The sequence below is a fragment of the Porites lutea genome, chromosome 13 (genome assembly GCF_958299795.1).
Source record: "Porites lutea chromosome 13, jaPorLute2.1, whole genome shotgun sequence".
NCBI lineage: Eukaryota > Metazoa > Cnidaria > Anthozoa > Scleractinia > Poritidae > Porites > Porites lutea.
Window position 1 is genome coordinate 18799861 of NC_133213.1, and position 17839 is coordinate 18817699.

A 17839-nucleotide genomic window follows, 5' to 3' on the forward strand; every position below is an offset into this window, starting at 1 on the left:
TACATAAACCAAACAAAAAATACTGGGCTAACTAAACAAGTAATACCGCAAACGTCACGGTCCCTACAAACTTCAAGTAGATCAATAGACCTACTGGGGTTAATGTCGTGAGAAGTTCCTTAATTCTTTTGTTTGTGAAGAATTTAAGTTGATCACAAATCTTATAGAGTCGAAAGTTGTTCTGTTACTTCCGCTTTGGAGAGAACCTTTCTTGATCTGAAGCTTTGATGAACACGGAATATCCGGATATATTAAAAGATATACATTAACGTATATCAAAGTGGCGGTATCCGGTCTAAGTTCGGTGACCAGGCCGGTTTCGCGGGAATTGCTGAGGAGTGTGTAAATCCCAATGAAACCTAACAAATGTCAATATTGTGGTCATTATTCTTAAACGCTTTTAATCAGTGTGGCCCGGGTCCAGACAGTGTATATAGTACATAAGTCAATTTGTTGTCGGTTCGCGTCCATACTCCACAAAGATCAGGGTTCCTTCACCGGAAGAAGAAAAAAAATCCATCTATGACATCAAATTCAAGCTCTGAAGCGATTCCCGAGTCACTCTTGCAAAGGCCTCTAGATATATTTTCTTTAATTCGTAAAGGTTAGATTACTCTAGTTAGCCACAGAAGGCCATGCCATTACCTCTGGGGAGGATGGTTATCTACAAATCACTGTAGTCTTCATGGCAGGCGATTGAAAGGGAAGGGAAAGGGAGTTTTAGGCACGAGAGAAGGGCGCCTAAAATTCCCATTCCCTTCCCCTCCAAACGCCTGCCACGCAGGCTAAAATTAAGCTACAACTCACCCACCCCTCCCCCTCGCCAGCACAAAATTCACGTGGGTGACGACGATTGCACTTAACCAGAAGCATAAGCCTCGGCTTAGAACTTTCCTTTATTCCCCCTTTTTGTTCATTCACAGGCAAATTTGAACGTCCTCCTTTAGAGGGCCATGGGCAACTGCATCAATAGGGTGCCTCTGTTAGGATCCCCTTCAGAAGAGGACCAAGACGAGGCATGGAAGAAACAGACGCGTGGAAGGATAGAAAATAAACTTTACAGACTTGTGGACCTGAAGGGTCCCAATAGCAACACAGAACTGGTTCAAATCTGGAAAGAAAGTGGAAGACCAGGATTTATGAGAGAGCTTCAACGCAATGCAATTCTAATTCCTTATTTATATGAACGAGGCGAAGGAAAGGAGGTTACGGCTGAGGAGATGAAGGAATGGCAACATGAAAAGGGGCATGAGGTAAACAAATAAACAATGCGAAAAATAAACTTCTGTTAGGTTCGCTAATTAGTGTTTAACCATAAATAATCATACAGTGTCTACACTATACTCAACAACGAGAACCATCATCCGCAGCACGGTTAATTAACAGTGCCACAGGAAAGTACTGTCCAGTAGCTTTCGTTTGAATGGGCACACTTTAGGATTTCATCAACAGACTCAAAAGTTACAACCACCTTGTACAGCATAATAAACAGTACCACAGGAAAGTACTGTTCAGTAGCTTTCATTTAAATGGTCACACTTTAGGATTTCATCCACAGACTCAAAAGTTAGAACCACTTTGTACAACATAATAAACAGTACCACAGGAAAGTACAGTTCAGTAGCTTTCATCTGAATGGTCACACTTTAGGATTTCATCCACAGACTCAAAAGTTAGAACCACCTTGTACAGCATAATAAACAATACCACAGGAAAGTACTCACTGCTCAGTAGCTTTCATCTGAATGGTCACACTTAAAGATTTCATCCACAGACTCAAAAGTTAGAACCACCTTGTACAGCATAATAAACAGTACCACAGGAAAGTACTGTTCAGTAGCTTTCAAATTGATGCCTTGATAATGGTCTCAAGAACAACTGCTCTTTCTTCATTCTATAGTGTTGAAAAAAAACTTATGATTTATCTATTTTATCAGTAGCCATTCCTGACATACAATTTTTTCACATACTTTTTCTTGTACAGTCCAATAAACACGCAGTGAAAAACGAAGACGATTCAGAACACACACCCCGCAAAGCGTGCTGGTCTCTTGGGCATCGTGGTACCCTGGGAGAGACAGCATTACACTTGTGTTTCTTAAGCAACAATCCAATGATGACCGAGATGGCACGGGCGCTATTAGAACTCTACCCCGCGATGGCATTTGACCAGTATGAGGGACAAGAATATTACGGTGAGTGGAAAACAGCATCAAAGCCATAAACGTTCGTTAGCTATATCAGTTGCATGAAATGCCATGCACTTTAATTTACCCTGTATTCACCATTTTCACATAGATCATAATGCACCATGTTTACCTCAAAATGTTGCCTAACCGTTGGTTGTCTTTTGTTTTCTCTTGGGACGACTGTAATGCCCTGGAGAAATTGGAAACAATGCATGGTAATGAAAAATTGTTTCAGAAGGAAAAAGGGTGCATTGTGGTCTATATGAAAATGATGAAAAATCTAACAAACAAAGTTGATACCATCTTACATAGCATAAAGAGAAAAGCTAAAGATAACCACTGCTTCGTGACAAAAAGTTTGATTATTCAATTTACTTAAAATCTCCTATTTTATGATTGAAATAAGATCATATCAGTCAATTTTTAAGAAAATCTATCTGGCGAAGATTTTTAATGTAGTCGATTCTCTTAGCAATGCTTTCGGTGCAGGAAAGTTTGACAATAAGATAAGACCCAAAGGAGTTAGACGCTCGTACTAACGTAAGCTGCGGAAATTGTTGCGCCCTTTTTCCGTAAAACCGGACGAAGAACATGACTCCGCAACTTACAGAACAAACCAAGAAAAGGCAGAGGAAACATACTGACGGCAGAACGGATAAATTTCAACAATAATAAATACAACACAATACTACAGTCCTGCCGTCAGAGAAAAAAAGTTTGATCCTATTTGGAAAATAAAGAAAGGATACTGGACTAACTTTAAAACTTTTTCAGGTGAGACATCGGTTCATATCGTGATAGTCAACGGAGATCTCCACTCGTTAAAGTTTCTGATTGGTCGATGTGGCGCTGACGTTAACGCACGCGCACAAGGGAGGTTTTTCATGCCAGAAGATTGTAAGGATAAGATGAAACAGGTTACCGACTATGAGGGTAAGTGCCGCAGGATTACCAGTTTTCATATTTTACATTCTACCAGATAAACGGTTAGAAAACTCAAGAAGAAAAGGAAAATTAAAACACTGCGCTTCCAGTAGATTGGTAACGTTACATTCTATTCCAGAAGTTATTCAAGGAATCACACAGACTTTCTCTTGATGTGATAGCAAGAAACGTTAAGAATTTCGTCATTCCCCCCCCCCCCCATATCATTGTTGTATTCCATTCTCATCTGGTGAAATTGGTATGTTCGTTACACCTTAACACATTCCAATCCAAAGAGCTTTGAATTACGTACATACGAGTAAAGCATTTCGCCCCGTCATACTTGGTTATCGAACCTACCATAATCACAAGGTGCAAGCTAGGATTACATTCAAATCAAATTTATCGCTTGTTCTATATCTAAACCAACTTGCTTGTAACAAACAGGTTATGCCTATTATGGTGAATACCCAGCATCCTTTGCAGCTTGTTTTGAAAACAAGGAGATGTACGACTACCTTATAAGGAAGGGAGCCGACCCTAATAGACAAGACACATTTGGTAACACCGTATTACACCTGTGTGTTATACACAATAAAATCGTAAGTACACGCTTGATTTAACAGGTTTACCAATAATGTATACGCTTGCATTTCTTGTCAGCTAAGATAAGCAGTATCATTGAACCGGGACGATCGTTAATGCGGAACAGTTTACCAGACATAAACAAAGATCTCGCTCAGTCTCGAGGTAAAGCAAAAATTCGAAACAGTCCCTGTCATTATTACCGCAAATAAGGTTTTCTCCGAAAACAAAAGCTTTCATTCTTTAAAGTTATTTTTCGCTAATTTAAATTTGCTAATTCTCTATAATAAATTATGTTTTCCACCACCCCACCCCTCCACAATCTTGCGTAAACTATTATTTTGAAATGCTGCTAGGAGAGCTGAATATTCCCAAGACCATTTGAAAACAATAACTTGAGCAAAATTATTTTTGAGGCGAGGGAATGTCAGGCACAGTGTATTATGAGGGATTCGAAAATAGTCAATTGCTCATTCCTGTTTAGTAGTTTAGATAAAATTGCTTAGATTTTCTACTTCTACGCCAGAAACTATCAATGAGTTCTCTTTCCATTTTTCTTTTGTTTTATAGGACATGTTTTTTCACGCTACTCGGAGAAAACACAAGATTCGAGGCGATCCATTTGTCAGGAATAACCAAGGTCTAACCCCGCTGACATTAGCGGCCAAATTAGGGAGAAAAGAAATGTTTCATGAAATTCTTGAATATCAGAGCATGGTAAGAAAACACTGGATAACAGAAAAAAGATCGCGCAATAAACTCCGCCTGAATGAGCCTCGAGTCGAAGCAGTAAACTAGAAGACCAGACTTGCATCAGTTTTTTTCAATCAATAAGGTGGTAGAAAATCTTCAGTTTTTCAGTTGTTCAACAGATTTTTTACCGCGCATTGTGTTTAATGTGTTGCAGTATGGTATGTTTTCTCGCGCTAAGCCCTGGTTTACACGTGCGACGAAAGTGCAAACTCAAGGTAAATACATAAGACATGTTCCGTTCCATGACATCACTGCTAACTAAAAAGGACTTGGACTGCGCATGCGAATATGCTGCCCTTGTGTTTACGTTCGAAGTGTAAACAGCATTTGCGTCGCACGTGTGTACCAGGCCTTAGCAGTAGCGCCATGTTTTCCATCGCTTAGCGGCGGCACTAAGGTTTTCCCGCGCTTTGTAGGGGCAGTGTTGAAAGAAATTTTAAAATTTTCTATGGTCGTTTCTAACAGGAATACTGGTCTTATGGACGCATGACTTGCTCAGGGTACCCGCTGGATAGTTTAGATTCTGTTGACAGAAATGGAAAGTCAGGTATGCGTGTCATCAACTAGATAAAAAAAAGAATTTTGCACTGACTTTGCCAATGATACTAACAAACTTAGCTAATAACTATTTATTCCTTAATCACGATTTAACTTCCTAGCCTTATGAATATGTGTTAATTTTGTGCAGCTATCCCGGACGGTGGTGGTGGAAGAGGATGAGGAGGGGCAATCCTTGGGATAAAGGAAAACCCTGGGGGAGGGAAAAGCCGGAACTTTCCCGCTTCTCGCAATTAGTAGTATATATTATATGATTTCTCTTATTTCATTACCAGTTTACCTCTTATCATCTCATTGCATTATCTCGAAATTCTGTTCGCTTTCTTTCATTTTCTTCTTCCTTTCTGCCCTGCTTGCTCCCACATTGTTACATCTTTATCAATTCGATTGCCTCCCTTTTCATTTAGATAAAGACTCAGCACTGTTAATCACACTAAATGGAAAGACGAATGAACATCTAGACATGTTGAACAGTGGGATCATCTATCGGCTTCTTGAGGAGAAATGGACAACTTTCGCTAGGGTAAGAATCAAGACTACGTCGTTTTCAATATTGTAGGCAGGCAATGCGTACAGATCAAGGCATAAAATAACTGTGTCATGAAATCAAAATTCAAACTGTGGGAAACGCCACCATTCTGAGTGAAACATAAAAATAACATCTCAGAACATGAAAAAAAAGGTATAACAGCAAATACAAATTGAGGCACGGATAGACAAACTTGAAGACGATTGACACGGATTGCAATTGTGCTTTTTGAAAACGTTTTAGCATAACAGTTTTTTCAAAGTTCATTGTTGTTGTTTGTAGTGTTTAATAGCACTACTTAAGAGGTATATTTGTTCAAATTTTTCAAGTTCCAAAGCGAAAAAGGACGCACAATTACCATTAGTAACAAATTGAACCAGACAACAGTGAGACTGCCCCTGGTGTGAAAAAGGCGACGAATAGCAGCCGCTGGGCATGCAAAAAGGCAGCATGGTAAAACCTGCTTAATTCGCTAAAGTGGTTTTCCTTTCTTCTTGCAGGGCAAGTTTTACAGACGTCTGTTATTTGCGGTTCTGTATCTTCTGGCTTTTAGCTTATCCATCTATTATCGTCCGAGGCATCTGGATTTTTTGAGAATAGAAAACGGCGATGATGTAGTAAGGAAATCTTTTGTTTTCTACTACTATCGCGGGAACCTCTTCGCTAATGTAATGTAGTCTCTTTTCATGAACCTTTGATATATTAGACTTTTACAGCCCACTGTTTTTCCGTAAGAAGGTCGAGATCGAGCGCTTTGCGTTATGCACAGGCGCCATCTTGGATGAGTGTCAAATCTACTCAGGACCCTAAGGAATGAACCAAGATGGCCACCCGTATTTCCACCCGTACCGGTAAGCGCTCGATCCTGACGATCTTAGGAAAAAATAAGGGGACTATAAACAGTCTATTGATATACCTAAGACGCAAATAATACAAACAAAATTTGACAGATAATACTAGCGGAAAGCAAAACAGAGGTCACTCACGAATTTTCGACAGTCATCCACTCACTTTCAAATACCACGACCTGACTTCTGCGGGTAGACAAATGGACTATCCCACTTTTACTTGACCTGGGTAACCTTCAAGTCAAGCGGCAGCGCAGTGATGTGGTGGTTCGTATCTATGGTCCTGAGTTGGTAACCCTGTGATTGACTAGCATCTCATGTAAGGAAAATTAGCAGTATCCGAATACGCTCCTGCGTGTGGAATCGTGGACGTCCTGTGGTTTATAAGGAGGTAGACAGAGCCGGTAGCCTACAAATACAATCGCCTTTCATTGCTACCCATTGCTGGGGATGATTTGCGAGTCAACATTGATTTACCTCATCAGTGTGGGATGTTTGAGGTCAAAACGCAGACGTCTCTCGAACGAACACCAGCGACGTGGAACGATGACAATCGGCTGAAAACGCTGGCTAATAAGGATGGCGCGTACCCCAGTGGTCAGCGATTCGGGCTCGGAATTTGTAGGCATCAGGTTCAAATTCAAATTCTGCTATGACAACTCGCTGGATTTGCCTCGTGGTGGTCCCGAATTCAAATCCCGGGCCATGCTTTTAAATAGTTAACTAGTTGCCTCCTCCCTGTTAGGTTTTTAATCCTGTTTATGTTATATATATTTGCGTCATTAGATCGAAATTATTTGAGTAGAGAGCCTGTGAATTAGCTAGTAACCAAGTGCACTTTGCACTCTTTGTTTTTCCAATGCTCTTAATAAAGAGTTGATCCATCCACTGTTATGTTTTATATTAACGACCGCGCAACACACGAATGAATTAACGCAAACAGAAATGAAACCAATGCTGTTTTGTGTGAATTTTCAGTTCCGTCTTGTGGCCGAAGGCTTCACTGTCCTTGGCGCAATAATTTACTTAGTACTGGAAATCAAAGATGTGTTGATTACCCAAGGAATCACAGCTCAACTAATTACACTGGTAAGTTGACTAAGTTATGCAAGAAAATCTCAGTCTCGTACTTTCACTCTAAATTAGACTCTTCACACCCCTATTTTACCTAAGATCGTTGGGGCGAAAACAAAATTATTTTTTTTCTCATTTTCTCCGAAACCGTCAGCCCCCCCCCTTTAAAGTAGACTCGGTAAAGTTGAAACCAAGATGGCTGCCCGTACGGGTGGATGCTCGACCCCGAACCCCGACGATCTTACGGAAAAATAGTGAAAAAAAATAGTCTACCTCACGTCAGAACACCATAGGTACCGGATTCGGCAGTATTTCAGTTGCTTCTAGGCAGTAAACCTGACACGAAGTTTGACCCAGTTTCCTGTACAATTTTGCAATCGCCAATGAGAGAAGCGATAGTGTCCCTTAAACAGACTCATAAGGCAGTTCGATACAAATAGGAACCAGTCTCACGCTCAGCATCAAAATGGCCAATTATGTCAAAGTCGTCCTAAAAAGAATATCCACAAAGGCATTTACTGGCAACGTCTCCTGGGTAAATATGCGCAACTTTGTCATTTCAACGCAGAGGAAAAAGTGACATGACGCAAGGAGTAAATCTTACCTGGCCTGCGTCAAAAAGACAAACTAAAAAGCAAATAACATATGTGCAGCCAAGGCCTGGCCATGCATGCGTCCACGCATGCGCACAGCCACATCGTCCAAGCAGTGGTAGCTATTGACAGCTGTTTCGCCCTTATTATGGCTGACACTGCCCGTGCGATATGGCTGTGCGCATGCGTGAGCTACAGGCCAAGCCGTGGGTTGGTGTACGTGTGTCACTTGCCTTTAAGTTTGTCTTAGTCCACCTCAGACAACCTAGCAATTATCTCCTCTGTGGATCAAGGAGATCTGGTATTAATAATTCGTTGATCAGTTGAATGATAAATAGGGTTCATGCATAAGCCGTAGTTTCGCATAACCATGTTGTATTCTTAGGTGATCATATGTCATAGTTAACAGTTTCATTGGTATCAAGAAAGTGCCTCCCGAAATAATGATTCCTGACTCAAAACAGGAGCCCAAAACCTCCCGACCCGAGGGGGGGGGGGTACTCCCATACATTACCTATACGGGTATGTGCCGCCCAACGGGGGTCGTGATTTTGAAGCTCCTGATTTAGAACGGGGTATCCATTTCAGAGGCATTTTCTAGAACGGGGTATAATATTTCGAACGCACGAAAGCTCCAGTTTTGTTACCAACCATTTGAAATTATTCAAGGACAGATTGCTTTTAAAAATACGGTTCAATGCGTTAACAAGCAAACTGTTGTATTCTTCGCACCCTAGAACGGAGTATAAAAAATTGGCCCATTTCTAGAACGGGGTATGAGTTTTAGGGCGAATTCTAGAACGGGGTATCAATTTTAGGGGAAATTTTTTTTAGAACGGGGTGCCAATTTGGAGTCTCGGACGGCACATACCCACCCAAAAAATACCCAAGTGCCCCCCCCCCCGGGCCTCCCGACAGCCAGGGCGTTATAGTTTCACCCTAGTTTCGCCTTGTCCACAGTATTACGAAGAACGTTGATGCAACAGTACCTTATGTTACTTGCGAGTGTTTACTTAAGTATTGTGTAGCCGCTTTTTGATACCTTTTTCTACAAAATACTGAATTATCGATCTCGTGATCATTGGGTTCCTTATCGCGTTACCTTAATCCATTCTTATTTTTCTAGCGTGACGCTCCAGGCAAATCTCTTTTCCTTGTATCCTGTATACTGGTCATCATTGCGTTACCATGCCGTTACCTAGGTCAACGAGATGCTGAGACAACGATGATGATTCTGGCCGCTCCAATGGCCTGGTGCTATCTGCTGTTCTTCTGTAGGTAAGTGGACAAGTCCTCTGCTTAACCAGTTCTTTACGTTTGTCACGTAACACTCCGAGACAGCTGACGTAGATCAGCATGTGCGCAAAACAATAATTTCATATCTACGATCTCACTCTGTCTGTAAGTTTGAAGTCTGGCTGTAGTTGATCTGGGTGCGAGAATTATGGGGGAGGGAGAAAGAGGGTTACTAAGGCTCGATTACTGTGTGCAGGCAGGCGTTCAAATTGGCGTTCCCTTCCCTAACCCATTCTTTTTAAACGACGACCACGTTGGTTAGTGTTTCAGCTTTCTTAGAAGGGATTTTCTTCAATGGTTTCGTTTTGTTTTTCAGAGGTTTTGGAGCAATCGGTCCTTTTGTAAATATGATATACAGAATGTGCGCAGGAGACATGTCAAGATTCTTTATCATTTATATTATTTACGTAGTGGGACTCGCACAAGGTGAGCATGTGCATGCATTAGAATGTAATTCAGTACCCAGGGGCCTAGGTACCAAAGGTTATTTTTCTCGGGAGCGACACAACACAACTGACACAACTTCAGCCAAAGGCCGAAATTTCGAGCAGAGAAGCTGCCAGAAATAAAACCGCTGGTACTGCACGGTAAACATAAATAATTGTCTGTGTCTGGAAACCTCACAGAAAACTCCATGGCACCCAGCGTTTTATTTTAGTAGGAGAAAAAGAATTGCTAAGCCATACTATAAGCTACAAGAATCAATAGAGTATTGAATTCGTTCAGACGGACGAGGAATTTGCTTGGGCAGTTTCCTGGGCAGTTTGATGAACCAATGATTGAATAGTTCGGTAGCCCTGCAAACTTTCACTCTCCATGATCATGAAATCAGAATCTCACTAAAATTAACCAACCTCGTTCCCAGGGCTTCTCTTATTTCCTTTCCTAATCTCTAACGGAAAAGCCTTGCGAACGAGGTTTGCAAATTTACAGCACCTTTTTACAATGTTTCCTCTTCATTTTCCTTCACAGCATTTTCCTACGTGATGAAAGGAGTAGAGGGCTATCAGAATGAAGGCTATACTATTATGACACTAATGCGCATGACATTTGGGGAGTTCGATGTAAGTTTTAGCTAAAATATAGCTGAAATGTTTTCTTCAACGTTGCGCCTTGTTATTGGTTCTTTCAAGGTCATATGACCTTAAACAATGGAATTTTTTCCGGCCAAAATCTCACTGACTGGCAACATTCAGGCAAACTCTTTGATGTTCCTGGGGCCCAGTCTCTCTTGAGTTAATGTCGACGTAAAAACAAAATATCAATTAAAATATCTTGTGGCACTGTCTTTGTAGCAAACTCATTTGGTGTCCCTACTTTTTCCTTAATCACTTTGTGTGGCTGACAAATGCCTTTTGTTTCTCCGCAGTTTTTCCAATTCGATAAGTCCCGGCATCCAACGTTGGCAAAATTGTTGTTTTTCTACTTCATGTTGTTCGTCACAGTTTTACTCATGAACATGCTGATCGCCATGATGGCTAACACCTATCAGAATGTAAGTGTTACAACTTCACTCAGGCTCCAGAAAAAAAAGTTATGTTCGCCAACGTAGCTTGATAGGAATTTTGTAAAAACATTCGCCTGACGCAGTTAGGTTGGGGCCTTTTTTTTGCTGTACATCGCCTCTTACCTGAGAAAAATAAAACTTGATGAGTAACCGCTTCTTTGCGAGATAAGTTATTGACAGACGTGACCATAGAAACATTATAACTTCTCGCCCCAGCCCCCATGCCAGGTACCGGTTATCCGGATTCCGGAATCCAAGAAATTGTTGCTTGTGGAATCCTTGATCCTGGAAATTTTTGGCTTGTAAAATCAGGAATCTTGGACTTTGGAATCTGGAATTCAGCTCCAGGAATCCTGAATCTAAGTTCCACTGACAAGGAATGCGGATTCCAGTACCTGGAATCCGGAATCTACAGCGTCGAATCCAGAATTCACGACTGTCTTGAGCTAGCTAATATGGGGCAAGACTAGCCTGTTAGCAAGCTCTTCATGCATGGCGAGCGACCGGCAACAGCGTGCTACTCTCGCGTGACTTCTCGCGACTCCCCCAAATGGAGAGCTTGCTAGCAGGCAAGGCGCAAGACTTGCAATCCTCTTCCAATCTCACGGCCATCTACAACATGGGCAGTTGCTAAATTCAGCTCATAAATAAAGTCATGTATCCAAAAAACTGAGCCACTGTATTTATGTGTTTTTTCTGTGATAGATTAAAAAGATTAATATTCTCTGAGTTTTTCACAAAGATAGTAAAAACTGACGGAAAAGCGGTTCAAATCCAAAATGTCCTCATAGAAATTTTCCAGACTGATAGGCTCCTCATATTTTCTTAAAGAATAAGGTGGAGGAACTTGTATAAAGATCAAAGCATTTCTCATGCTGATCTGCTCATCACAGCAGTAATTCTTATAAGCTTTTTTTCTTGATTTTGTAATGTTACTGTTAGGTTCGTCACTCATGGCTTTTTTGGGGGCTAAAAAGGTGATCATAATTTTTTTTGTCCTCCAGATTTCAGATCGTTCAGAGAAAGAATGGAGAAGACAGGTAAAGGTTTTCCACCAATAATTTGAATAGTCTGACCATAGAGTCTTGTCCACAGACTCAAACGTTATAAACACGTTTCATGTCTTCATAATTGACGTTGGGAGTGAAAAAATGTAATCGTCTTATTTTTCAGTGGGCACAAATTATCATGGTGTTAGAGCGTTCCGTCAAACCGTCAGAACTGAAGAAACTTCAGGACGATTACTCGGTCGATATGGCTCGAGAGGGGATTAAGGAGAGAAGGAGAGGTCTTATGGTGATTAAAAAGAGCAGTTTGCCGAGCAAAGCGGACAAGCGTAGAACCGCTATCTTGAATTGGCAGGTATGGGTAATAATTTTGGCTGGTTTAATATATGGTATCAGAACTGTTTAAAGGTTAAAAACTAGAGGTACAGTAAACTTTGATTACGGATCCGCGTTCGTCACTTACGGAAAAATTACGGAAACGAAGTTGAGTCGAAAGGATCCCAGTTTCCCGGCCGAGGTGCCCGGATAAAATTAATAGGGGTGGCTAATTTGCAGTCGCGGGTGATAGCTAAAAAAATTATTGCCTTAGTGCCACAGGAACACCAGATTAGGATGCGTTTTGACGACGCGATAAGGAATGCGGCTATGTTCAAATTTTACCGAATAGGTTTCGCGCCAGCACGAAAACCATACTAGAATGGGCTTCTGTTCACAAACAAGAACAGTGATTTTGGCGCGAATTCTATGACGGAGCGAAGCTGCGGCAAGCAGATCTCGAAATTGGATCATCACATATGGGATAGGTTCTGTGCCACGCTTTCGGTGTAATGTGAACAGGTATCAGGGACCGTAGCGGAAGTGAATAAGTAGGAGCAGGGAGGACTGGAATCCACTGAGACGGAAGTAAATATTTAAGAGTCAGGACTGAGATTTTCTTTACTAAATCCCCCTCGGCCAAGCGCTCGGGCACGATGATCGATGTTTGTGAACGACTTGTTCCACTTCTTTACCGTTGCTGTTCACAGTATAACTGATAGCTTTTGTCGGGTATATTGTGAACAGAGCTTCAGGTGACCGCAAAACTGACCACGACTCCCATGAAGGCTTTCGAAAGAAGCGGGAAAGAATCTCTGATTAGCTTCCATTTAAATGGTAACGCTTAGGGTTTTTTTGTTCCCATCAAATATAATTCATAACCCGATTAAATTTTACCTCGGTTATAGCGTCATCGAAAGAGTTGTGATCTTCTAGCTTAAATCCACTTAAAGTTAAAAATTTGCCCGATGAAAAAATTGTTGTCTGCCCTTTTCCCACTTAGTACGGTAGTTATATGATCAAATTATAAGCCTGTACCTACATGACAGAGATAAAGAAACACTGGGAAGACTCTAAGAAGAATATCTTCGATTCCATGTTGTAAACATCTTAAACGAATTTATAAATAAACGGTATGCCCTAAATTTTACTCTCTTTAAAGTTTAATGTACGTTGAAGAAGAATTACAGTGTATAAACAAATACATATCCCTCAATTGCAACTGAGAACACTTTATAAACCATAGCTTACGCCACTTTTTGATTCTTTATAACAAAAACGGTTGAAAACACTCGGTTATGTCAACAGTTTATTACTAAAAACAGAGCTCTGCGAAACGCGAAATGTGTTAAAAAGGTTCTTTTTGTGCTTTATGTATAAAGTAAATTTTGAATTCAGCTAACGACAGAGGTAAACCGGCTAAATCGCTATTAACTTAATTTGTTGTAATTTAACGTTAACTTTGAACATTTAATGCCAGAATCTTCTCAACGATTTGGAAGTGCAAAGTTTAATGGCGACGGACACAGGTAAAAGCCATTGAGTATTGCATGTGTCCACGTGGAATGCACTCAATATTGCACATCAATAGTGTGAGCACACTGAACACTGTGATTTATAATTCATTGTACTAATATATATAGGCTAAAGGCGAAGCACCCGTTAATTTACTTCAAGCAATCAACTTGTAACCATTATAAAGAAATCCACCTAGAGTTGAGCCTGCGATCAGTTAGAAACTACTAACTTGTCAACGGATAACTTCAAAAGAACACATAACCTATATAGGTCGACACCTAAGCCCGCAATACAGTCAAGTGATACTGGTCAACGAATACCCTGTTTTTGACAGCTGTCAATTGACCACAACATGAAAATGCAGTATCAGGTTGCAGGCTCCCACACTGGCTAGAAAGTGCCAGATTTCATATTGGTTTCCCTGTGGTGCGGACGGACGTCAGTCACGTGACAACCAAAAATTCTCGGATGGATATATAGCCAAATTTTGTTAACTAGTGGGTTCTGTTTGCGTGGAGCTCCGCTATAAAAATGGATAACGATTACTTTAGAGATATACCACATCACCTTGACCTCGTCAGTTTAAAATAAGGAAATATGTTTTAAACCGTGGTCATTGGCTTTTTTTCGGGTGAAAAAAATCGTGACATTGGATTTGTCTGAATCCTCACAATTTAACTTAAAGTCTTATTTTAAATGAGCAGTCAATGAGTCTCAAAAATTGGAACGGATCAAACAACTGATTAGATCCGAGGGAAGTACACACACAATTTGCCCCCACGTTGCTGGCAGAAGCGTGCTGGAATCCATAGCAGGATTAACCATGGAAAAATGTACAACCGCTGCTTAATACGTAAGCAATCACACAAACGTTGCTGGACAAAGAGACTCGTAGACAGAAAAAAGGGGATTGGTACCACCCTTCTGGTACAACGTAGCGGGTGCCCTGCATGCGCAGTAATAACATCCTTGATATCGTCGATAAGTACCCTCACTCTATAAACAATGTTGCTGGTATGATTTTGACGCTAAACTTAACACATTTAGGTAACTGCTAAAACGATAAGTTTGAACTGTGTATCTAAAACTTAATACACCTAACATGATTGTGTCATAAAATTACTGCTTTCAGGAGTTTAGGTGCGTCAACCTATACATCTGGCACATGTACTATTAGTTCAAATGTTAGTAACTGTTTAGTAAATGGATGCATGTTGTAGATAACTGCGATGTGCGTTTATTTTATATAAGTAGCACATCTCAGTCCATACACAGCCATAAATGGTTAATTGTTAACAAATTTAACTGTTTTCTTGTGGATAAGAAATATTAAATAATGCCTCAATGTTTAATAAGAAGTTGATTGATGCACGATACTGCACTGTGCATATTTTCACCTCTTTCTACTCAGGCATTGCTTGACTGATTGAGCGTTCAATAATTTTCCATGTTTTGATATTTAAGGGCTTTTATAATTCTTTTACACAGGTTCTGGGAGTTGACTCGGTCAAGAATAGGCTTCAAGAACAAGCAACGCAAAAGCGGCAAAAACCACTTACAACAGTGTCCACGTGAATATCACGTGGTCATACTCATGCCGGCAATACAACACGGGAAAAACATGCCTATCACGCGTGAGCTTTGTTAAAAAGGAAGGAAAACAAAAGCGAGGCTACGCCATTTACTATGTTATTGGATAAGTATGATACAACAAAAAAACAGAAAAAATTGAAAGAGAGACTATGCACCATAGTGGCCAGGTGATTGTCATTTGCAAGTCATGAGCATGGAAGCGGTGCATCATGTGTACCTCACGTGAGTTTGGTAAAGAACTGCATGTAGTCGCATTATGACCATTTATGAGGAGTACACTACTATAAAACCGTAACACTTAAATGAAAGCAAAGGACCAAAAGTGGTTTACATTCGAAGATATAATTTAAGAATTATTAAACCTAGGAAATAATTTATTCTATTTATTTAACAGGCTTAAGTAACCCTTCATTTCTTACAGGTGAGAGTTTGCCTGATAGACGATTTGTATCAATCATAGTCAAGTATTATTTTTATGCAACCTTAAAAAACCATTTTGTAACCATCACACACTCACGTTTTTTTAAATTGACAAAATGCGAATCTAACCGTCAAGTTCGGTTGAAAGAAACAAAAAGCGAAGGATACATTTTTTCCACTGAAATCCAGAGAATACAGTAGAACCCAAGAAAGGCATAAGAAATATTTATTCGGCACTTGTTCCATTCATTTATTTGTTCACGAACACAAGTGTTGTTCTTCCTTTTTGTTAGAGCGGTTTTCATTTGAGTGTCGAAAAGTAATTGGTTTTGCCCTTTCTACACGACGCGATTGGCTTAAAAGATTCGCGCCACCTTTTCATCCAATGAGAAGTAAAACCAAAGCCAATTGTGACGCGCTCGCATGCATTTTCCCGCGCTTTGCGTCAGCCACATGTAATTACTTCGAGTTTTGATTGGTTCAATGTATTGTCTGTGTCCTATGTGATTGGCCAGAGTAATTACTTTGGTTTTGGTTTTACGACACTCAAACGAAAACCACTCTATACCCCACTCCAGAAATTATAAGGGGAATGGATACAAGCTTTCGGCGCAAACATTTCTGGGATTGTTAGGATAGACAAGCGTTACTTATGATTGGTTTGTATGATAGTTGCTTTGAGCACCATCGACCAATCATAACTAACGCTTGTCCACCCAAACAATCCCGGAAATCATTGCCCTCAAAGCTTTCACCCTTTCTTCCTAGGAATTTTAAAATGGAATTGAAGCGGCTGGATCACATCTATCGCTTGTTTTTGTCTTTAGAAACTGAGAGATGGTCGGTCTTAATCGACAATACCTGGCTTATTTTTGCACCAGGCACTCAGGTCAAAGGAATAGCGGCTCTAACAGTACACTAACATTTCTAAATTTAAGTGACAGGATAGAAACTGATCAAAAAATCATTTCCAAAATTCTTCAAATAAAAGTTCAAAACTTGTCGTCTTTTGTGTTTTTTTCTTCAATTTCTCTTGGGTCTTCGAGCACCCAATAAATGGGTTCTTTAACGGAATTCTCAGAAGTGAACTTCTCAGAAGCATTCGCGTTTACACTTTTCAGTTCTTTTACGACATAGTACATAGGATCTCGGAGAGTTCCCGAAGTACTTCGGATCCCCTCGTTTGCGGCACTTTTCTCGGGAACGTGATAGAATGGTTCTCCGGTTTCTTCTACTTCAGTCAAACTTTTCTGGTACCCATGCTCTCGCTGTTCGCTTTGGTCGAGATCTTGGTAGGACGCTGGATCGGTTGCGACCAAGCGAGAGGCCTCTCCGCGTTCAACTACTGGCCTGAGATACCCAGTATTTCCCCCTGGTGCTCTAGTGTTCTCTACCAGGGGTTGGTACGGGGGTTGATAAGATTCTTGATCAGCGTCTTGCAGTGGAGATGAATAAGATGAGGGAAGGAGTTGAGGGCCAATCTGATACGAAGGATTACCTGAGGAAAAAATTTAAGGTCCGTTATTTAAACGAAGTCTAACTTAGGCCGCGGTTTAGCAAATCTCTGGACCTCCAGATATATTCCTTAGTGGGTTATTTTAAGAAAAAAGTGACTTTCCAGTCTAGGCCTTAAGCTTTCATGAAGCTGTCCACGATAAATGGTGTTAAGATGAAAGCGTTGGGCAACGTAAAAAAGGCTTAGAACGCGGTTTTATTAAGCACTGGCTAGACCCCGTTTAAATAACTGGCAATTATTGTTTCTGATACTTCAGAGAAACAGTGTCTCGCCAGTAAGAAATAAAAAAAAAGTGAAATATTTTCCTATAAAAATGGCTAGTTTTTCCATACGTACTTGTAGAGTTTTCGACTTCAACTGATGAATTTTGTCTGTAAAGTTTAAACAACTCATAGTTAGCTTTTGGAAACTGAATAAGTAAGACCTTCTAAACTAGTAGAATTACTTACTACTTTTTGCAACAACTACTACACAGTGTATGCAAGGATTCAAAGACAACTACGAGAACGAGAATTTCTCAATAGACCTTGTCACGGTTTTCGACGCCATCTTGACGAGTAGGCAAACGTGTGAGAAATTACAGTGTTTATATGAGAATCTAATGTCGAATAATT

At 40.5% G+C, this 17839-nt stretch overlaps 1 protein-coding gene across 1 annotated transcript; it reads left to right on the plus strand.

Annotated features, from left to right (window-relative positions):
• Positions 1 to 929: 929 nt before the first annotated feature.
• On the plus strand, positions 930 to 16712 carry LOC140923642 (transient receptor potential cation channel subfamily V member 6-like). Its single transcript, XM_073373714.1, has 16 exons — positions 930 to 1253; positions 1985 to 2195; positions 2964 to 3122; positions 3561 to 3715; positions 4269 to 4415; positions 4917 to 4998; positions 5417 to 5532; positions 6039 to 6155; positions 7365 to 7475; positions 9180 to 9331; positions 9666 to 9775; positions 10322 to 10413; positions 10719 to 10844; positions 11861 to 11896; positions 12030 to 12218; positions 15185 to 16712. Exons 1-16 carry the CDS (start codon positions 954 to 956, stop codon positions 15269 to 15271), a joined length of 2190 nt encoding a protein of 729 aa, XP_073229815.1. The 5' UTR covers positions 930 to 953; the 3' UTR covers positions 15272 to 16712.
• Positions 16713 to 17839: the final 1127 nt, after the last annotated feature.